General features: G+C 42.7%; 1 protein-coding gene across 9 annotated transcripts in view; it reads right to left on the reverse strand.

The window, feature by feature from the left end:
- AMPD3 (adenosine monophosphate deaminase 3) overlaps window positions 1–24011 on the reverse strand; it is a 71096-nt gene that overhangs the window by 43589 nt on the left and 3496 nt on the right. The window contains exons 1-2 of one of the 9 annotated variants that reach the window (XM_072727295.1): window positions 2394–2470; window positions 940–1051 (exon numbers count right to left, since the gene is read on the reverse strand). Coding sequence is in view for 1 of the 9 variants with exons in the window: in XM_026008255.2 (XP_025864040.1) it covers window positions 4955–4979 (25 nt within the window). In the remaining 8 variants the exon portion in view is untranslated. Of the gene's footprint in view, window positions 1–939; window positions 1052–1880; window positions 1992–2227; window positions 2917–4537; window positions 4643–4954; window positions 5135–24011 lie in introns of those variants that run through there. The other 8 variants (XM_072727293.1, XM_072727291.1, XM_026008255.2 and 5 more) reach the window with 8 other exon arrangements.

Genomic DNA, 24011 nt, shown 5'->3' on the forward strand with positions numbered 1-24011 from the left:
TATGATTCATACTTCTTGCTGACTTTGCATGGCCAGAGCTCCAGCCACCAGCCCATCTTTCTATGCTCCTTTTATATCAAAGCCCAAAGATAAGGTCTCCTCTCATTGATATGCAGTCAGCACTGAGAAGATCTCGGAGAAGATCACTGAGAAGAAGCGATTAATACCGTTGGGGGGGGGGGGGGGGAGACAACCAGGAAGGCCAATGAGTAGTTTTAGGGGAGAAAAGGTATCTCCCTGCTTAATCCTAAGGCTATATTTTACCTGCCCATGATACTGTCAAGATCTAGGATTGATTTTGAGGCCATCCGAAGAGTGATTCACGGAATGTAAGGACAAGAAAAACAGGCCTCATGTCTCAAAGAACTTTTGCACCTAGCTGAAAGCTCCTCAGTCAGTCCTTATCTAGGATTTCAGAAGGACTAAGAGTGTGCTGAAGGTGGTACTAAGAGGTCCGGGAATCTATCCATGTAAATGCCATGATTCTTAGGGCAGCCCCAGTTCCATCATCTTCACAGCAAGCCAGTCCCTCAGAATTTCACCCAGAGTTGTAGCCAACTCTTCTTACTCCAAACCTGCTGCCAACACTTAGGGAGGCGAGAGCTGACAGGGACTCTGCCTGCCTGGCTCAGTAGCTCAACTACCACTCAGCATTGATGCCCCAGAGCCAGGAGTAGAATTTCTCCCATGAGGGCTCCAGCCACCATCAGCTTTTCCCTGAAGCTGACCAACCGGTGGCCGCCACCGCATCAAGACAGATGGCCAACATGGGCTCAGGACCATGCTAAAATTCCTTCCTTCCAGCTTTCACCTGGCTCCTTTCCTAATTTGTCACTCCTCCCCCACAAGCTTCCAGACACATACAAAGGATCTGACAGTTTGGGAAAATGACACTGTAGTTAGCAAGCCCGTCTTATTCCAGGGTCTCTCAGAACTTACCCCAGAGGCCTCTGCCAGCCAAGACGAGCCATTAGGAGCTCCACTGGCAAAGCAGCCACCAGGAAGTTCAAGGGCAGAAAGCAGACTTTCAGAGGCCAGTACACCTCCCATCCTGGGAGAGAGCCAAAGAGGTAAGGATGAAGGCCTCAAATGAGCCCACGCCCTGTCATTCTGTCCATCTCCCTGCCTTCAGGTGGAACCCCACCCCAGCGGTGGGCATCCGGCCAGCCGTCCAACACCTAGAAACTTGTCCAGGGGCTTGAGTGGCGGCACGTCCCGGGTCCCTTCATTTCTCTAAACCCTGCGAATCCAATGTAGGCCTCCGGGGAGCCGAGATGAGGCTGGCTCACCTGAGGCCCCGGAGCCCAGGCCGCCGCAGAGACGGCGGCAGGGGCAGGGGCAAGGCCCCGGGCAGGGCGGGTCGGGGTCGGGGTCGGGGTCGGCGCCGCCACCAGGGCGGGCTGGGAAACCCGAGGCTCCGACCTCCGGGGGCCGCGGCTCGCGTCAAGGTCAGCAGCGCAGCATCGCGCGCCCGCGGGGGCCGGGGCGGGAGCGGGGCCGGGGCGGGGGCCGGGGCCGGGGACGCGGCCGGGGCGGGGGCGGGAGCGGGGCCGGGGCCGGGGCCGGGGCGGGAGCGGGGCCGGGGCCGGGGCACCGCCGAGGGCCCGGAAGGGGCGGCCCGCGGGGCTGGAGCGCGGGCGGCGCGGGGCAGGGCGCACGGCGAGCGCGGCGCAGGGTCCGCCCGCACCGCAGCCCGCAGCCCGCAGCCCGCAGCCGGGGAGCCCGGGGCCAGGCCGGAGCCCGCGGCGCAGCCCGCGGCGGGGGCGGGGGCGGGGCGGGGGCCGAGGTCCGCGGGCGCCCGGGGCCTGCGCGGCCGGAGCGGAGAGCCACCTCCCCACCGAGGCAGCCGGCCGGCCGCGCGCCCCCAGGCGGGGCCCTACCTGCGCGCGGAGCGGAGAGGCGACCACGGGCGGCAGAGGGGCGCGGGCCGGGCCGCCGCGCAGTCGACCCGCCCGCCGCCACCTGCGCGCCCGCGCGGCGCTGCCCACCGGGAAGCTGCCGCCCCGCGCCCCGCGCCCCGCGCCCCGCGCCCCGCGCCCCGGCCGGAAGCGCGCCCGCCGCAGCCCGGGGCCAGGCTCCACCCGGCTCCTCCGAGCTCGCCTCCGCCGCCGCCCGCCGGGCCCCGAGAGCGCCTCCCGCCGCGACCCGACTGCCCGAGCCCCCCCCCCGCGCCAGGACGCCTCCCAAGGTGAGACCCGGGGGCACGGCCCCCCAAACGGCGACTTACTCCCGGCGGCTGAACGGCCCCGCAGGCATCAGCCGGGCGTCAGCCTGGTCCCTCGATCACCTTCCTGCCCCTCCCAGCTCGCGCACACACGCACGTACACACTCACACTCACATAATCCTCCTCCAACCCCCTGCCCTCCAGCTTATACACCAAGCCCCGACTGACCTAGTTGCTCAACCCCCTGGGTGCCTTCTAGCCCCTTACTCGCCTCTGCCCAGCACTTGAACCTGCAGACCACGCCCTCCTTCCTGGGGCGCCTAGAGGACTAAAGTTTCCAGAGTTGGCGCCTGCCGCTTTCCTTCCAAATTTCCTACATACCTTGGTGACTACAGCTCCGCAGCCTCCAGGGCCGGGCTTTTCATCGCGACCTTCCCCGCCAGGTCCCGCCGCAGCCGGTCTCCTCTGTCATTGTGCGGGCCCAACCTCCTGCCTGCTAATGACTTTGAACTTCACCTCCAAGCCAGAATGTCCTAGAGCTGCAGACGGTATATCCAGCTTCCTGGGGTCCATCTCCACTGGAGGTTTGTAGGTCGAATCTCAGACTCCCAATTTCCTCCCAGGAACGTGCCAGAACCTGCTCCTGCTCCTGTGTTTCCAGTCTTAGTGAATGATAGCACCACCTCCCACTCCAGGCCACACTGGGGAGCCATCCTTGACTCTCCCGTCCATCCCTCACGTCCAATTTGTCATCAAGGGAGGAAATGGAACTAGTCATTAGTGAGCACCCACTGTGACTTCACTGTGCCAAATGCTATGGAGTAATTGCCTCATTTAAGCACCAGGTTTTATTCCTTCTACCTCACAGCCTGGTATTTACAATTTACTTATTTATAAATGATACGCACATGTAATTGTATGAATATATTACATATTACAAAGCATACCTAAAACTGTCAAAGGATGTGGTAAAGATAATACTTCATTTTTAATGATTGGTACAATATGCCTTGTCCTTTTACTTTAAATTTCTTTGCAAAAAAATCGGTTTAGGGAGAGCAACAGGATTAAAAATGGTTTTAATATGTCTTAGTTTAATATTTTATGAAACTACAAAGTATGCTTTTAAGTTCAGTTAATGCCAATACTTAGTCCTAATGGCTGTTATTGTCCACCCCTCCCCCAAAAAACGGATATTTCACAAAGATAAATAGACCCAAATTCTATCTTTGACTACACTTAGTAAATCCGAATTCTCTTCTAAATTCTATATACCAATTTTGCAAATGTGAAATTCCACCGGAAAGCTCTTCTTTGTCCATGAAGCCGGCATTTTCATGATGTTTTCCTGTTATTTTTGTGAATATTTTTAACAACAGGATTTTTTTAAACTCTTGAAACACTTCATTTGGAAGATTGTAAAATGGATTTAAAAGTATATTTCTTGGGGGATCCCTGGGTGGCTCAGCAGTTTGGCGCCTGCCTTTGGCCCAGGGCACAATCCTAGAGTCCCGGATGGAGTCCCACATCGGGCTCCCTGCATGGAGCCTGCTTCTCCCTCTGCCTGTGTCTCTGCCTCTCTCTCTCTCTCTCTCTCATGAATAAATAAATCTTTTTTTTAAAGTGTATCTCTTAATTATGAAGACTATAGCTGGCACAGCTTGCTTGCTTGCTTGCTTGCTTGCTTATTTATTTATTTATTTATTTATTTATTTATTTGAGGTGGGAGCAGAGGGAGAGAGAAACCAAAGCAGGTTTCACAACTCAGATTACAACCCCTAGCTGAAACCAATAGTCGGACTCTTAACCCACTGTGCTACCCAGGTACCCCATTAAGCGACTATGTATGTATTTTATTTTTTTTCTTCTCAGATTTTTATTTAAATTCCAGTTAGTTAACATAGAATTCAATGTTGGCTTCAGGAGTAGAATTTAGTGATTCATCACTTACATACAAACATATAACCATACAACTACACATTCCCCAGTAGCAATGTCTATATGGGTGACGACACACTTCCTTTTGGCATTAAAATCACATGATAATGAAAATAGTTCCAAACATCAGTTTTCAAAGTCTTTCTCTATAACATGATTCTTTCAAATCATAATTATATTCAATACAAAAATATAATCTTTATCTGAAAGGATACATTGTGTGTGTACACATGTGTATGCATGCATCTGTGACAATCACAAGCCAGCACATCAGAGATCGGCAAATTTGGATTACTTGGTTCTTTTGTTAAACTCATCTTTAAATTCCACAGATTTTAAGTTCTTTGCCTTGAGATGACCAGTAAACCTTTGAGTAATATAAAGAATTTCATATTCTCATTCCACATTTCATTAAAAAGTATTGTAAAGAGCACCTGAGTGGTTCTGTGGTTGAGTGTTTGCCTTTGGCTCAGGGCATGATCCCGGGGTCTTGGAATCGAGTCCTGAATCGGGCTTCTCACAGGGAGCCTGCTTGTCCCTCTGCCTATGTCTCTGCCTCTCTCTGTGTGTCTCTTATTAATAAATAAGTAAAATCTTTTAAAAACCAAACAAAATAACATTTTTTGTATTGGTAAGATTTTAAGATTTTTTCAAATTAGCCATATTATTGACATCCTATAGTATTTTGTGCCCTTCCAACTTCAACTACAAGAAAGAAATTATAACTTGAGAATGAATGATACAGTTGATAGCCCCTCACTACTCGCAACTCCCAGTTTTGTATTCCAGGCAAGGCAGCCATTCTATCCGTGCTTACTTTTACACATAAAAACCACAGCATGTTGGGGTACCTGGATGGCTAAGTCGGTTAAGCATCCAACTCTCGATTTTGGCTCAGGTCATGATCTTCTCAGGGTCCTGGGATGGAGCCCTGCATCCGGCTCTGGGCTCAGTGGGGAGTCTACTTGAGGATTCTCTCCTTCTGCCCCTCCTCTTGCTCATGGTCTCTCTCTCTCAAATAAATAAATAATCTTAAAAAAAAAAAAAACAACCGCACAGCATGTTATAAGCCATTCACATTGTAAGCATCTTTCCTTTAGTAGAACACAAAAAGTATTTCTTTATGAATGCCATCATTAAAAAGTATGGCAAAGGTGTAAGGGGAAACATGTCAGCAATGTGCACACACATCATGTCTTCTAAACCTTTTCTTCAAATCTTCAACTGTGTTTTCTGTGTGTGTCATTCAATAGAATGCTTTTTTTTTTTTTGGATAGCCATCCCCTCTCTGCACTAATTCCATCACTTTAACAATGGCAAATAGAACAGAGGTTTTTTCCCAATGACACTGACTGACATTTTGCCTTTTACTATTAAGTAAAAGAGATTTTACTCAAAAGAGATTTTTAAACATGTTTATTGCATTTAATAATAGCCCAGAAAAGTACACAGCTCGGTACTGCATGACTTGAAATATTGCTTTTCAAAAAATCGTAGAGATTTGTCTTCATGCTCTGGTTGTGTAGAATTCCCATGTCTTGCTGATTATGAATGGCACATTTATATTATTATTAGCTAATACCTTAAGGCCCAATATACTCTCAGGTTAGTTGTTAACTACAGTGATGTAAATCCATATTCCAAGTAGTCTCTTCCATAAATTTGAGCTTTTTTCTGTCTACTTCCTTCTCAGAGATATCATCATAATGGATCTCATATGAGTTGTAGGAAATTGTTAGCTCTGCCATTTTTCTAAGTTTGATTTTGCTTGCACTATACATATTATTTTAAATCTGTGGGTTTCTTTGCAGGAATCTTTTCAACCTACTTCTCTGTTTTGTGAGAATTAGTTTAGTTAAATGATAATTAGATGATATAATCTATCTTTCTACCACCTGGGATACAAATAATTCATAATACCTTGTGATTCACTTGAAAGCAACCGAACCAGTGAGGGTGCCATAGTCACCCCTCCCCTGTGGAGTAGAACCCCCTTTTCCCTGAGGACACCTTAGCTATGTTACATGACGTGAACACCTGAAGCAAGGGTTGAATTGGGGTACCTGTGTCAATCCATATAGTAAATATAGGTGAATCTTAATTTCTTTGAGTCTAAAACATAAATATAAATAGAAGTTTTAACTCTTCTTTTACATGCCAGTGGATCATCCTACACACCCACTTTGAAGACCATTGATTTAATCCATCCCTGCCATTGCCTCGGTTCCATGTGAATATCACCTAACTGGTTTCTGCCAGTACAACCTCCTCTCCAATCCCTAGCAGTACCACCAGTCTCTTCTCCATGCTTCTACCACCAGTGGCAGACATCCTGAGTCCTCTCCTCTCTTCTTCCCATGCTCCAGTCCTTCAGACTTGAACACCCTGGAAAGCACTGGGATCAGAGCTGTAGGTTACCTCCAACAGTGCCCTGAGTCCTAATAGCACTGAAAGTTGGTGTTATTCAAGCATTTTTGGCAACCCAGAGGTATTTGGGATCTGTGTTCCACCCTCCACCCCACTAATGCTCTCCTCTGGGTGATTGTCATATAATGTACACCCACATCCAAGATGGGCATGGCAGGCTTCAAATACCCAATTTCTCTCTTTCCTTTTACAGTTTCCTGGGCTACAAGAAACCAAAATCTCCCCCCAGGAGGCAATAAGAAAGGTGCTCTGCTTCTGAGTACTTTAGCAGAGTCTTATCAGATACATCCAGTTTTCAAACCAAAATGCCCTGGGGCCTTCTGTTAATTGAGTGGACTGAAATCATGGCATATGGTATGACAACAGGCAGAAATAACTATATCAGGAGTATATGGTGGCTGGAAGAAGAATGCCCAAGGCAGTGCTCCTGGCTGTGGGCACAGAAAGTATTGTGGCCACTGCCGACACTGTAGTATAATGAGAGGACAGCCTTCCCCCCACTTGCTTCTCACTCCAATTTGAGGTTCAAATCCTTCCTCCAGGAATTTAAGTCTCTGGACATCAATCAGCCCTGAGCAAGCTGGAGATGGAGAGAGGGAAGAACAGTCTCCTTATAGTTAACAGCCAGTGCCTTCTTTCTGAAGTGGGTTTCTAGAAAGGAGAGAGTCAAATCTGAGTACTTCAAAAATTAGTGTGAATGAGAGTTGGGCCCTAGACCCAGAGCACATGAACTGGGTTGGAAATGGAGCTATTGTAACAGGGAGCAGAGGGAGAGGGGAGAGCTCAGGGGTAGGAGGTGTTGAGTCTTGGGGTAGCTGGAGACCTCGGCCTTAAGAGTCATTCCTGTCAGCACTGCAGTGAAGGAAGGTCAGTGAGTGGGTGTTTGAGGCTTGGGCCCACAGCATATGACCACAGAATGCTCTCTCTCTCTCAATAGTCAGGAGGCTGACACTCCCCAGGACATGCCTGTGTGCTCATATGCACATGATCTCTGTAGTTAAATTGAAGTCTGGCAATTAGCAGTTCCCTTCCCCATCTAAGAATGGCCTATTGTCTCTGTCTTCCATCCAGGACTCTGTACAAGATAATCCTAGGCTATTGTTCCAGCTCACCACTAGCTCACTCCCAAGTCTGTGTGTCTTTCATACTCTCCAAACCTCTACCATCAGCCATGACACCATTCTAATGAGACTGTGCAGTTGGACTTCTACAATGAAAGTCACAGCTTCAGGCAGTCTTGCACATTTAACCCATTGTCTGTACTGCCCCAAACTCCCTTCATCTTTTACCTTATAATTTGAAATTCAGATGTCAAATTCTAGCATGATTGTGGCCCTCTAGAATTATTTGGGAGGGGGAAGAGGGTGGTGGGCAGAGTAGACCCTCAGATGAGGCTGTGACCTCTGTCTCCCAGAGATGCAGTCCTCCCCCAATACTCCCCCAAGGTGCATATACACACACATTCCCCTTCGGTGATACTCATTCCCAAGTTCCCTCCTGGCAGCAGCTTTTAGCATTCCCCCATCCAGGCTGTCCTCTTCCCAATCCCTTATTCAGAACTGCCTGCCCAACCATTCAGTGAGTGATAGGGTCAAAGGCTGAGCCAGGAGCAAGAGTATGTAGCTATCCTATCCTTCAGGGTCTACTTTCTAGTCGAGTGTCAGGCTTCAGACAGTACCATCAACACCCAATCCATCCTCAGCTCAGTGGGTTCTACCAGGAACATCTGGAGGAATGGGAGCAGCTGAAATTGTATCAGAAGGAAAAATAGGAATTTTTCCAGTTCCTGAAATCTTGTTATTTGAATGAATCTAATGATGATCTCACTAAGGATAAATAATACCTCTGGGTAAGGAAAGAGGACTCTGTATAAGAATTTGATTTGGGGGGGCCCCTTGGTGGTTCAGTTGGTTGAGTGTCTGACTCTTGATTCAGCTCAAGCAATGATCTCAAGGGTCATGAGACTGAGCCCCACATGGGGCTTTGTGTTCAGTGGGAAGTGTGCTTGAGAGTCTCTCCCTCTCCCTCTGGCCCTCCTCCTGCTTGTGCTTTCTCTCTCTCTCTCTCTCTCTCTCTTGCTCTCCCTAAAATAAATAAATCTTTAAAACAAAAGAATTTGATTTGGGAAACCAAAAATTAAAAAATTATGATGTTGCATAACATTGTGAACATAATTAATGCCACTGAATTATACATATAAAATGTGCATGTAAAATTATGCACGCTAAAATGGCAAATGTTCTGTTCTACATGTTTTACTACAATAAAAAAATTGAGAAAAAAAATCAAAAACTGAATTTTTAAAAAGCTATTACTTCAGAGCTCCACTGTTTCTTTGCATCATTAAGAAGTGTGAACAGGGCAAATGGCTCTTTATCAGCTATCCAACTATCCACAAACCTTCAGGAAAAGTGGTTTAAGAGGTTCTCTGAGGGAACAAAGAAGGAAGACTCATGTTCCACGCTGAAAGGACACAGGAAAGAAAGGAAGGCAGTTGCCAAAAAAAAGAGGATTAGTGCTTAAAGAGGAAAGAGAACACAAAGGTCACTATGACACAGAAGCTCCTCCCAGGAATCTTCAGAAATCTTGGAGAAAATACAAACCGCTGGGGATCCCTGGGTGGCACAGCGGCTTAGCCACTGCCTTTGGCCCAGGGCGCGATCCTGGAGACCCGGGATCGAGTCCCACGTCGGGCTCCCAGTGCATGGAGCCTGCCTCTCCCTCTGCCTGTGTCTCTGCCTCTCTCTCTCTGTCTCTCTCTCTCTCTCTGTGACTATCATAAATAAAATAAGTAAATAAAAATTAAAAAAAAGAAAATACAAACCGCTAACAGCTCATGGTAGGCAGAAATTCTCATTACTCATGATTTTTCTAAAGACTGAGTCTTTGAGAAAAAGAAAGAAATAAACTACTTGGAAGTCACCAGTACCCATCATCTGTCAACTGTTCCCCAAAAGTAAGTCCCAGTCACTGGTCCATCTGCATATTTCATGTCTACATCACATTCTGGGTAATCCTCATTTAAGCCAGATCAATTCCCAGTGATCTATGGCAAAGCTCAGATCCTTTACAAATAAACATAGCCAAAATGTGGCTTACCAATCATTTAGTATTCCCAAATGTATTGATTGGCAATAGGTTCAGCTGAAGGTAACCAAGATCTAAAATGAGATAAATAAAAGTTTCTTTCGCTTTCTTTCACTAAATAGTTCAGAGTTGGGAATTATGGACACTTCACAAATCCTCAGACTTCATCCAGCCACCACTCTACCATCCCCTGAGTGTGGCCCTCATCCTTGAGGGAATTAATCCCCCTTCCTTTGCTAAGAGCCTATAGCTAGATCTTCAGCCATTATATATATATATATATATATATATATATATATATATATATATATATATATATGTATCATAGAGCAAGAAAGAGGAAAGACAGTATGGTAGTTCCATTTTTTGTTTTTTGAGTAATGTCCATACCATTTTCCATAGCAGTGTGCCAATTTGCATTCCCACTAACAATGCACAAGGGTTTTAATTTCTCCACATCCTCACCAACACTTGTTGTCTTTTGTTTTCTTGAGACTAGCTATCCTAACATATGTAAGGTGATATCTCATTGTGGTTTTGATTTGCATTTCCCTGATGATTAGTGATGTTGAGCATCTTTTTACATACCTGTTGGCCTTTCCTAGGTCTTCTTTAGAGAAATGTCTACTCAAGTCTTTAGCCTTTTTAAAAATCAGGTTATTAGGGGTGTTTTGCTATTGAGTTGTATTACCATATGATCTAACAATACCACTTCTATGTATTTATCCAAAGTAATCAAAATCAGGATCTCAAGAGATAGCAGCATTCCCATGTTCACTGCAACAATATTCACAATAGCCAAGATGTGGATGAAATCTAAATGTCCATCAATGGATGAATGGATGAAGAACATGTGATATACACATAAAATGGAATATTATTCAGCCTTTAAAAAGAAGGAAATTTGCCATATATAACAACATCGGATGAACCTTAAGGACATTGTACTGAGAGAAATAAGACAGTCACAGAAGGAAAAATACTGCATAATTCCACTTATATGAGTTATCTAAAATAGTCAAATTCATAGAAGCAAAAAGGAGAATGGTGGTTGCCAGGAGCTGGGGGAAGGGGGAAACGGGAAGTTGCTAATCAACATATATAAACTTTCAGTTATGCAAGATAGAAGAATTCTAGAAAAGAAGAAGATTTCTAGAGAAGAAGATAGAAGAATTCAGCTGTTCACCATTGTTCCCATATATAACAGTACTGTACACTTAAAAATCAATTAAGGCAGTAAGTCTCATGTTAAGTATACTCAAAAGAAAGAGAAATAGGGAGGGAGGGAGGGCAGGAGGAAGGAAGGGATGAAGAAGGAAAGAAATGGAAGGAAGGAAGAATAAAAGTCAGAGGGCATGTGCCAAATGTCTTTTAATGAAGCCATCATATCACACTTCCACTTAACCTCCCACTGGCCACACGGAGCAGCTCTGTAGCATCACTGACCAATGACACTGGTGTTTCTTCTCTCACATATAACTCTGCTGAGGCATAGCCTTCCTTTCCAAATAGAATTGCCATAGTTTTTCATGATTAACTTGATGATAGCAAGCCTAAAATCTCACATCAAAGAAAGCAGAGAAAAGCACCAATACAGTGCAGTTTAGATCTCCTCACCACCTCAGAACTTCTCCTGGTCACTCTCAGTGTGCCATGATATCTGCATAGTTGGAGTGGCCGCTCCAAGATCCAAGACCTCTGACTCAAGTGAAAGCCTTTTGGCAATTTAGGGGGAATCAAAGAAGGTATTTGTATCTCATGCTAGGAAGGCAGGATTTCACCCAAGTAAAGTCCTGGTGTCAGCAGTTACCATGCTAATGTAGCATACTCCCACTTTATTAGCGTAGTGTCAGAAGAATGTATTTACAGAGAGAAATGCAGGCAAAACAGGCCCAGAATGCCAGAATTATGTTATGCTTTACCTTCTCTTCTTGGGAAGCCAGTCTTAACTTGGCATGCTTTAAAAGTTGTGTAGGCAGTCACCTATCAAATAACTATTAGGCATCTGGCAGGTGTCAGGCACTGGGTGAGCAACAGTGTGATCAGAACATAGCCCTTGGCTTCATGGAGGTTATCAACTAAGGAGCAAGACATGACACTGATCAAATGACCACATGAAAGCATGGCTTCCAATAGTGATAGTTCTGTAAAGGAACAGTGCAAGACTTATAACAGGGCATAATGAGAAAACCTGACCTTCTTCTAGGTATGAGGAAGGAGAAGAAGGTTCCAGACATTGGAAACAGGATGTGAAAAGGCCGTGGGAGAATTTAGGGGAACAATACCTCAGCCATTTCCCTCCACTTTATTTCTGTTGTGTATTCATGATTGCTTATTCTAAGTTTACACAATAAAAACTCAGTTTCCAATGTCTATAAATTCTTTAGTTTACTGAAGGAAGTACCACATGGCCTGAGTAAATAAAACCAGATTTAGTGCTCCAGGGTGGTGGTTTTTTGTTGTTGTTGTTGTTGTTGTTGTTGTTAATTAACTTTTCTAAATCCTGTCACTTTTCCAACACTTATTAAATTTATAACAAAGCTATTTTAAATTAAAATTAAAAAAAACAAAGCTATTTTAAAATTCCTAATGCCTTCCTCCCCAACCTCTTGTTGTGTTTTCTGAATATTTCCAGTAGTGTCTCAAACATTCCTTCCATGAGAATATATTCTGAAAGTCAGTGGAGAAGAATGCCCTCCCTGTGCTGTTTTGTAAGCATCTTCATTTCTTCTGCCAAATTTTTAGAGGAACCCACTAGTGCCAAACTCTGCAGCAACTCCAGTGCCAGGTACCACCCATCCCATCCTACTCCTTCCTCATGGGCTCTGACTTTAATCACTCATCCAACCTGAATCCATCCTTCTGCTCAGCTCTTCTCCTGAGAGCAAGTGGAATAAGATCTAGGTGATTCATGGTCCTGGGCTATTGTCTTACTTTATTAGCCTTTCTGTCTCCTACTAGCATCACCCTACCCTGCTTTGAATTGGATCTATCTAATCTCTACCTATCCCAACATGTCAGGTCTAAATGCATTGCCAAATTCCATTCCTACCAAGGACCTCTGAAGTATGACAATGAAATCACAGTCTCTATCCTTACCTGTTGTGTCTTCCTCACACATCTCCCCTGCAGGAGTCCACCATTTAAACCTCATCCTCATCCTCTGTCTCCCAGAGCTGGCTGATGAGAGCCAGAGTCCCAGGGGGCCTTCCCAGAGCCATCAACAGAATAGCACTGTATCAGTAGTGTCTTAGTAGCAAATGGATGGTACATTCATGTTGGAATAATTGATTTAACAGATAATTTAATAGAAGGACTATTTACAAAGATGTGGGAAGGGTGTAGGAAACCATGAGGATTTGTACAACACTCAAGAGCTAGCAACATCAGGGTGTTATCTTCCCGGGCCTGAAAGGGCAAGTCTGAGGAGGCAGCAGCACTAATTACCTGGCAGACTTCCAATAAAGGCAGACTCCAAGCCAGGTCTTCTTCTTCACAGCATTACTTATGTATACACACCCCTCAGTAAGCCCCTATGCAGGGGTTAGTCTTCTGCATAGGGCTTTCCTGTCTCTAACCTGGCCTGTGGGCCTTCCTATGAACCTGAAGGCTGCAGGCACCTGGCTGAGCCTACCTGCTCCCCCCACACCCCACCCTGGCCCAGGTTCTCTCCTCCTTAGCTGAGGATCTGGGAAGAGTGCTGAGTTACCACTTTGGCCCTCTGATCTCCCTTGCCTTTTGGTTAGCTGGTGATTGGTTCTCAATCAGACTGAACATTGAAGTCATGGCCAGTTCTTTTCTTTTAAATATTTTATTTATTTGAGAGAGAGAGAACACAAGTGGTGGGCAGGGAGGGGCAAAGGGAGAGGGAAAAGCAGACTCCCAAAGCAGACTCTCCCACTGAGCAGGAAGCCCGATGCAGGGCTTGATCCCAGAACTCTGGGATCATGATCTGAGTTAAAGGCAGACACTTAACCAACTGAGACACTCAGGTGCCTCTATCATGACAACAGTTCTCATGGCAACTCTTCAGACTCTCCTTTTCCAGACATAGTTTGGTTCAGCTGACAGTTCAGGCAACTGTGTGCAACCTGTTTCCTAGGGTTATCCATCAAGAAGGTGGAGGGTCTTGGGCAGCCCCGGGTGGCTCAGCAGTTCAGCGCTGCCTTCAGCCCAGGGCGTGATCCTAGAGTCCCAGGATAGAGTCCCACGTCGGGCTCCCTGCATGGAGCCTGCTTCTCCCTCTGCCTGTGTCTCTGCCTCTCTCTCTCTCTCTCTCTCTCTCTCTCTGTGTGTGTGTGTGTATCTCATGAATAAATAAATAAAATCTTAAAAAAAAAAAAAAAAAGAAGAAGTTGGAGGTTCTTTCCAACATCCTTCCCTCCTCTGTGGGTCACTATTGTGGAAAACACAAAGGAAGGAGTTTTGATACTCCCAGAGAAACTTCAGTGAAATCACCCTGCTTTTATTCACTTGACATTATAGCGTCTCCCTCTGAGGCAGGGCCAGGGCAATGCGAACAACATTCACAAGCTGGACCCTTTCCCAAGGGTCCCCTGATCCTTCTGACAACAGAGTACTGCCTGCCGCCTCCCCACAACTGCTCCAGACATACACAGATGCATCTGAATCAGGCAGTCCTGGTTCTCAGAACACCAGGCTGTCCCACAAGGACCATGGCTCTGTTATAGTTTGGTAAGGGACAGCTTTGTCCAAGCAATTACTCCACAGACTCTTTTTTTTTTTTTTTTTTTTTTTTTTTTTAGAGAGAGACAGAGACAGAGACAGAGAGAGCATGCACGTGTGCACGCTACTGATTGGGAGGGAGGGGCAGAGAGAGAAGGAGAGAGAGAATCTGGAGCAGACTGTGTGCTGGCACAGAGCCCCATGCAGGGCTCAATCTCCCAACTGTGAGATCAAGACCTGAGCTGAAACCAAGGGTCATAGGCTTAAGTGACTGAGCCACCCAGGCACCCCCTTCCACAGACTTTCTGAATATTCTTTCTGTTCAGTTGTCAGTGCCAAAGTCATGTGGGCAGATTTATTCAATGCTCTCTGTGCAGTGGTTGGGATTTCAGAAAGTTGCTCATCCTTCTTGTACCCCTTAGGACTGTTCATTGGGTTTTTTTAAATAGTGAAAAAAAAAAAAACAACAACAACACAGGAGCTGATATGAGACAAGTCCTCTTATATCAGCCAACATGGGCTAAGCTATAGCAAGCAATACAAAACAAATAAACGAGATAGAAAACTCAGTAGCCAAATACATCAAAGTTGCTTCTTACTTATATCACAAGCCACTGCAGGTCAGGTAGCTCTTCTGCATGGCTTTCCTCCAAACAATGACTCAGAGATTCATGCAAGTTCCATTCTACATTTCCACCATTAGGAGTCTCTTACTATTTGCTGTGTGGGAGAAGGGAGATGATGTGGCCAATAATACTACTAACACAATGCCTAGAATAAAACATATACCTTTAAATTTATACATTGAAAAATAAGAAAGGTTGATAACCAATGATCTAAGATTCTAACTCAAAAGCCAGAAAAAGAACAGCAAACTAAGCCCAAATAAAGGAGAAGGGAAGCAAAAAAGAACAGAAATCAATGTTTAAAAAAGACACAATAGGGCAGCCCCAGTGGTGCAGCGGTTTGGCGCCACCTGCAGCCTGGGTTGTGATCCTGGAGACCCAGGATCGAGTCCCACATCGGGCTCCCTGCATGGAGTCTACTTCTGCCTCTGTCTGTGTCTCTGCCTCTCTTTCTCTGTGTCTATGAATAATTAAATAAAATCTTTAAAAAATAAAAATAAAATAAAATAAAAAAGACACAATAGAGTAAATCAACAAAGCCAAAATCTTAATCTTTAAATAGATTAATATAATTGATAAACCCCTAGAAAGGAGCACCTAGTTGGGGCAGTCGGTTAAGTCCCCCACTCTTGGTTTCAGCTCCAGTCACGATTCCAGGGTTGTGAGATCTAGCCCCATGTCAGGCTCCTCACTCAGCACAGAGTCCTTGAGATTCTTTCCCTCTTCCTCTCCTGCTCCCCCTGCTCCCCGCCCCCCCCACTCACACATGCACATGCTTACAAGCTCTCTCTCTCTCAAATAAATAAATAAATAAAATACATATTTTTAAAAACCCTAGATAGACAAATCTAGAGAAAGAAAAAGGGGAGTAAGACAACACAAATACCAAAATCAAATATTAAAAATGAGATATCACTATGGATCTTACATACATTAAAAAGATAATGAGAGGATATCATAAACAACTTTATGTAAATAAGTTGATACTCTGTATGCCTGCATTTATGCCAATAAATTGGAAAATTAAGATGAAATATATGAATTCCCTAGATGATAATTTACCAAAATTACCACAAGAAGAAATTTTAAAATGCCAATAGTCTCATATCTATCAAAGAAATTGAATCTGAAATTAAAACTCTTCCCACAAAGAAAACTACAAGTTCAAATGGCTTCACAAAAATATAAAGTCTAAGTAATACTTATATAAACAAATGCATCCAGAGAATAGAGAAAAAGATATCCAAACTCATTTTTATAAGGCTTGCAAAACTTGATACTTTGATATCAGAAAGACATTATAAGAAAAGAAAATTATTGGCCAATATTGCAGGCTGGGAAATTTAGAGGAGTGTATGGTGAGCCCATTTGGTAAGCAATTAACAGTCTCCACCAAAGTATACTCTTCTGGTCTTTAAACACCTGTTTGGGGACATCTGGGGGGCTCAGCAGTTGAGTCTGCCTTTGGCTCAGGGCGTGATCCCAGGTCCGGGGATCAAGTCCCACATCAGGCTTCCTGCGAGGAGCCTGCTTCTCCCTCCGTCTGGGTCTCTGCCTCTCTCTCTGTCTCAAATAAATGAATGAATAAATAAAATATTTTTCAAAAATAAACACTTGTTTGTTCCTTTCTTCCCACAAGTAAAACATCTTCAACTGGTCCTTGTGGAAAACAATGCAAAGTCCAATCCAAATGCCATTGCGTTTCATAGTCCTCCCCATCAAGAACAGAGGCAACTTCTCTTAAACTAAAGACCTAGGAACTAAAAAGGCAGGTTGTCTGCCTCATACCCATGCTAACCTACAACGAACAATAATGGATCAGAAACAGGATAACTGGGCAGCCCTGGTGGCCCAGCAGTTTAGCGCCGCCTTCAGCCCGGGGTGTGATCCTGGAGACCCGGAATCAAGTCCCATGTTGGGCTCCCTGCGTGGAGCCTGCTTCTCCCTCTGCCTGTGTCTCTGCCTCTCTCTCTCTCTCTGTCTGTCATGAATAAATAAATAAAATCTTAAAAAAAAAGAAAGAAAAAAAAAAGAAAGAAAGAAAGAAAGAAAGAAAGAAAGAAAGAAAGAAAGAAAGAGGATAACTTCAATAAACACTCCCATTCAGAAAGGTTGAAGATAGAGGGCACCTGAGTGGCTCAGTCAGTTAAGCATCGGATTCTTGATTTCAGCTCAGGTCATGATGTCAGGGTCATGAGAACGAGCCCCATGATGGGGCTCCCTGCTGGGCATGGGGTCTGAGCCTGCTTCAGATTCTCTTCCTTTCTCACTGCCCCTCTGCAACCCCACCCACCCACACACACACACACACACACACACACACACACACTAGTGTTCTCTCACTCTCTCTCCAAATAAATAAATAAATCTTTTTTAAAAAAAGAAAGGGGAAGACTGAAAGATCCAAGAGAGTCAGTGTTCCACAGATACACTGGTATCACAATGCTAAAATACCAATGGGCAGATATCAAGACTAGCTAGCCTGGGGCAGGGACTCTCTCATCTATTTTCCTTTGTGATCTTGGCATCAAGTTCTGAAGGGCTTCTTCCTGGACCCTTATTCTCCTTGGCTACATCTAAAGAGAGAGCTGGGGAGAATGCTCTCCCTAGGGACAGTGCAACTTCCTGCCAGAAGTTGTCTTAAGGCTTAACTAACGAATTTGGGCTTTTTACACAAACTTGTGGTTTCTTTGACAAAACAGTTTCCTCAAAAACTTCTTAAGTTTCTCATCTATCGGCATCCAGACTGTTCCATTTGCCAATACCCATACTCAATGTTCTTTTGTAAGACATAGTCTCCAAATTTGCTTTATTCTTTTGCCTTCTTGCCCCCAGGCTCTCTCTTTCAACGTGATAGTGATTTCCGTGAAGCTAGCTGAATACACATTTAATCAGAGATTTTCCATGATTCACTTTAATCAACTAAAACATCTTCTTGGGCCTTTGTCATGCAAAGCCTTTTAAATTTCCATCTCTTACTATTTGGGAACTAGAAGCAGTCAGCTTTTCTAAGTCAACTGGCCTCAATATCCTGGACTTTGTCTATATCATTTAATTTCTGCTGACAAAACAGCCAAACATATTCTTTTTTAATTTTAAATTGAGATATACTTCACATACCATAATGTTTCCCCATTTAGAATGTACAATTCAGTGGTTTTTAGTATATTCACAGAGTTTTGCAACCATCACCACTATCTAATTTCAGAAAAGAAACATAACTGGGGCACTTGGGTGGCTCAATCGGTTAAGTGTCTGCCTTTGGCTCAGGCCATGATCTCATGGTCTTGGGATTAAGCCCTGCTCAATGGAGAGCCTGCTTCTCCCCCTCCCACTGCCCACCCCCCAATTTATGTGCGTACTCTCTCTCTCTCAAATACATAAATAAAATCTTTTTTTAAAAAAGGATAAAAGAAACAACCATTAGCAGTCACTCCCATTTTTCCTATCCAGCCATCCCTCAGAAATCACTAACCTACTTTCAGCCTCTATAGATTTGCTGATTCTAGACATTTCAGATAAATGGAATCATATAATATGTGGTCTTCTGTGTTTGGTTTCTTTCACTTAACATCATGTTTTCAAAGTTCAACCACATGGAAATGTGAATCCATACTTCATCACTTTTTTCTTTGTGTGTATATGTGCTTTTATTCAAGTATAATTAACACACAGTGTTGTATTAGTTCCAGCTGTACAATATATGATTCACCAATTCTCTGCATTACTCAGTGCTCATCAAGATAAGTGTGTTCTTAATCCTCTTTATCTATTTCACCCATTTCCCTGTCTGCCTCCCTTCTGGCAACCACCAGTTTCTTCTCTGTATTTAAGAGTCTGGGGGTTTTTGTCTTTTTTTTTTTTCTTTTTTTGTCTTTCTTTGTTCATTTGTTTTTTAAATGCCACATATGGGTGAAATCATATGATGTTTATCTTTCTCTGACTGACTAATTTCACTCAGCATTACACTTTCTAGGCCCATCCATGTTGTTACATATGGCAAGGTCTCATTTTTTTAATGGCTGAATAATATTCCATTATATATATAAAATCACTTCTTTATCTATTCATCTACAGATAGACACTTGGGTTGCTTCCACATCTTGGCTATTATAAAATAATGCTGCAATAAATATAGGGGTGTATTTTTTTTAAGCTTTTATTTTATTAGGATCCCTGGGTGGCTCAGCGGTTTAGCATGTGCCATCGGCCCAGAGCGTGATCCTGGAGTCCCAGGATCGAGTCCCACATCGGGCTCCCTGCATGGAGCCTGCTTCTCCCTTTGCCTGTGTCTCTGCCTCTGTCTCTCATGAACAAATAAATAAAATCTTTTTTTTTTAATATTTTATTTATTCATGAGAGTCACAGAGAGAGGCAGAGACATAGAGGGAGAAGCAGGCTCCCTGCAGGAGATTAATGTGGGACTTGATCCCAGGACCCTGGAATCAACCACTGAGCCACGCAGGCATCCCAAACACAGGGTTATATATATCTTTTTGAATTATTTTGTTTTCATTTTGTTTTTAAAATATTAATTACTACTTTATTACTTTTATAGCTGAATAATATTCTATTATATAGATATAACATATTTTATCAACCCCTCTGTTTATGGACTTGTGGGTTGTTTACACTTTGGGACTATTCTGAATATTTCTATCATGCACATTTATGTACAAGTTTTTGTGTAGACATATGTTTTCATTTTTCTTGGAGAAATACCTAGAAGTAGAATTGGTGGGTCATAGAGGAACTCTCTGTTTAACATTTGGAAGAACTGGCAAACTGTTTTCCAAAGTAGCCATACTATTTGACATTCTCACCAGCAATATATGAGACTTCCAATGACTCCATGTTCTCACCAGCACTTGTCATTGTTTCTATTTGATTATAGCTAGGTTGGTGGGTGAGAAATTGTATCTCATAGTTTTCATTTGCATTTCCTAATAACTAATGATGTCGAACATCTCTTCATGTGCTTATTGGCCATTCATATATGTTATTTGGAGAAATGTCTATCAGATCCTTGGCCCATTTTTAAATTAGGTTATTTCCCTTTTTGTTGTTGAGTTATAATCATTCTTTATATATTCTTGACACTAAACTTTTACATATATATATGATTTGTAAATATTCTCTCCTATTCTTTGGATTTTTTCACATTCTTTAGAGTGCCCATTGAAACATTTCATATAAAAAAAATAAAATAAAATAAAATAAAATAAAATAAAAAAAAGAAACATTTCATAGTGTTTAATTTTGATGAAGTCTATTTTTTCTTTTGTTGCTTGTGCTTTTAGTATTATATGTTAGAAACCATTGCCTAATCCAGGGTCATGAAGATTACACCTGTTTTATCTAAAAGTTTTATAGTTTTATCTCTTAAATTTAGGTCTTTGATAAATTTTGAGTTAATTTTTGTGTGAGATTGGGGCCCAATTTCATTCTTTCGCATTTTGTTTTCCCAGCACCATTTGTTGAAGAAACTATTCATTCCTCATTGGAAGGTATTGGCATACTTGTCAAAAATCAATTGATCACAAATGTATGGATTTACTTCCCGACTCCCAATTCTATTCCATTGATCTATGTGTCTATCCTTATGCCACTACTACACTGTCTTAATTATTGTAGTTTTATAGTAAGTATTGAAATCAAGAAATGTGAATCCTCCAAGTTTGTTCTTCTTTCTCAAGATTGCTTTGGCTAACCTGAATCTTGTGCATTTCCATATGATTTTTAGGATCAGTTTACCAATTTCTGAAAAACTCCAGCTGAGATTTTGATAGCAATTACATTGAATCTGTAGATCAGTTTGGAGAGTGCTGTCATCTTAATATTAAGTCTTAAAATTCATGAATACGGAATGTCTTTCCATTTATTTAGGTGTTTAATTTCTTTCAACAATGTTCTGCATTTTTCAGTGTACAAGTATTACACTTCTTTTTGTTAAATTTATCCCTAAATATTTTATTCTTTTTGGTGCTACTACTGTAAATGGAATTCTTTTTTTTTTTTCTCGTTTGAGGGAGAGGGAGAGAGGTAATCCTAAGCAGGCTCCATGCCCAGTGCAGAGCCCAAGGCAGGGCTCAATCCCACCACCTTAAGATCATGACCTGAGCTGAAATCAAGAGTTGGATGCTTGAGGCACTTGGGTGGCTCTGTTGATTAAGTGTCTGCCTTTGGCTTATGTCTGTCATGGGATCAAGTCCCACAACAGGCTTTCCACTCCATGAAGGGCCTGCTTCTCCTTCTCCCCTTGTCCCTTCCCCAGCTCATGTTCTTTCTCACAAGCTTTCTCAATACAAACTAATTTTTGCATATCGATCCTATATCCTGCATTCGAGTTTTTTGTGGATTCCTTTGAAGATGTCATCTGCAGAGATCATTTTACCTCTGTTCAAATCTAGATGCTTTTTTTTTCTTGACTAAGTCCTCTGGCTAGGCCCCACAGTACAATGTTGAATAAAAGTTGCAAGAGTGGACATTCTTATTTCATTCTTGATGTTAAGGAAAAAGATTTCAGGCTTTTGCCATTAAGTACAGTATCAGTGTGGAGGTTTTGTAGGTGGTTTTTAGATTACAAAATTCCCTTCTAGTCCTAGTTTGTTGAGCACTTTTTTTTTTAAGATTTTATTTATTTATTCATGAGAGACACAGAGAGAGAGAGAAAGGCAGAGGCACAGGCAGAGGGAGAAGCAGGCTCCATGCACGGAGCCCGACATGGGACTTGATCCTGGGTCTCCAGGATCAGGCCCTGGGCTGAAGGTGGCGCTAAACCGCTGAGCCACCTGGCTGCCCGATTTTGTTGATCTTTTTTTTTTTTTTTTTTTTAAGATTTTGTTGATCTTTAAATAGAAAAAGCAAAAGAACAAAAATCCTTTTGGTTCTGTTAATTTTCTCTATTGTATTTCTACTTATATTTTATTTATTTCTGATCCAATCTTTATTATTTCCTTCCTTCTGCTTGCTTTGAGTTTACTCTTCTTTTTCTAATTCCTAAAGAAAGTTTAGATTATTGATTTGACATCTTTTTTCTCTTCCAATATAAGTGTTTACAGCTACAAATTTCCCTTGTACTGCTTTCATTATATCCTGTAAGCTTTAGTATGCTATGTTTTCATTTTTATTCATCTCAAAGCATTTTCTAATTTCCCTTTGGTTTCTTTGACCATTGATTATCCCGAAGAAATATGTTTCATTTCCACGTTTGTGAATTTCCTTCTGTTTTTTATTTCTAATCTCATTCTTTTGTTGTCAAGGAACATATATTATTCTAAACTTTTTTTTTTAATTTTTATTTATTTATGATAGTCACAGAGAGAGAGAGAGAGAGAGAGAGAGGCAGAGACACAGGCAGAGGGAGAAGCAGGCTCCATGCACCGGGAGCCCGACGTGGGATTCGATCCCGGGTCTCCAGGATCGCGCCCTGGGCCAAAGGCAGGCGCTAAACCGTTGTGCCACGCAGGGATCCCCTATTCTAAACCTTTTAAATGCATTTAGACTTGTTTTATGGCTTGACATATAGTCCATTATAGAGAATGTCCTATGTGCACTTGAGAAGAATGTATTTTATGATGTTGTTGAGTGGAAGTTTTTTTGCTGTCTATTGTATTAGGTTTAGTTTGTTTATATTGTTGTTCAAGTCTCTACATCCTTTTTGATCTTTTAAGTCCCCTGGATATCCTATCCATTATTGAGAGTGGGGTATTAAAGTCCTCATCTCTTATTGTAGTATTGTCTCTCTTAGTTCTTTTAGTTTTTGCTTTGTGTATTTTGGGGCTCTGTTGTTCGATGCACATGTGTTATAATTTTTATACCTTCTTGATTGTTTGATTCTTTTGCAATTAAAAAAAAAGACTAAATCTGTTCTTCTCTGTTTCTATTTTTTTTTTCTTCTTCTTCTCTGTTTCTAGTAACAATTTTTTGTCTTAAAGGTTTTTCCCCCCTAATATTAGTGTAGCCATTCCAGCTTTCTTTTGGCTACTATTTGCATGGTATATGTTTTTCCATCCTTTTACTGCCAACCTATTTCTGTCTTTGAATCTAATACACATCTCTTGTACACAATACATAGTGGATCGTGGGTGTCTGTTTGTTTGTTTGCTTTCTTTTTACCCATTCTGACAGTCTCTGGACAATTTTATTCTGAGGTCATCTTTTTCTTGTAAAACCTTGTGAGGAGCAACCCATAGTAGCCAACATGCACCACTAATGTTCTGTTTTTCCATTTCTCCTCCTAGAGATGTCATATAAGTAAACATGCATTCTGCCTCCCAAGTTAGACCAGTTGATAATGTTTCAGCACCACAGAACGTGCACTGAGACATTACCAGTCTCCAACGTTAGTTTTCCTCTCAGACCATTAAGCTGTTAGAGCAGTGCCCTACTTTGAGATACCAATTTGTGTATTTGTACAGATCTTCCTTAACTTACAGTGGGGCTATGTCCCAATAAATGCATTGTAGGTTGAAAATATTATCAGTCGAGGGGCACCTGGGTGGCTCAGTGGTTGAGCATCTGCCTTTGGCTCTGGTCGTGATCCCGGAGTCCTGGTATCGGGTCCTACATCAGGCTCCCAATAAGCAGCTTGCCTCACCCTCTGCCTATGTCTCTGCCTCTCTCTCTGCATCCTCATTAATAAATAAATAAAACCTTTAAAAAAAAAAAAAAGAAACTATCATGAGTCAAAAATATATGTCCTATATAACAGCTTAGCCTAGGGTACCTTAAATGTGCTCAGATTGCTTACATTAGCCTACAATTGGGCAAAATCAACTAATGTAAAGCCTATTTTATAATAAAGTGTTGCATACCTCATATAATTTATTGAATACTGTACTGAAAGTGAAAAACAATGGTTGTAAGTGCATCAGTTGTTTCCCCTACTGATTGCATGGCTGACTGGGAGCTACAGTTCATTGCCACTGCCTAGCATCACAAGAGAGTATTGTACTACATATTGCTAGCCTGGGAAAAGATCAAAATTCAAAGTATGGTATCATTTTTACACCATCATAAAGTCAAAAAAATTCTAAGTTGAACTATCATAAGACAGGAACTGTCTACACAATGTTTATAT

Source organism: Vulpes vulpes, chromosome 11 (genome assembly GCF_048418805.1).
Source record: "Vulpes vulpes isolate BD-2025 chromosome 11, VulVul3, whole genome shotgun sequence".
NCBI classification, from domain to species: Eukaryota; Metazoa; Chordata; class Mammalia; order Carnivora; family Canidae; genus Vulpes; species Vulpes vulpes.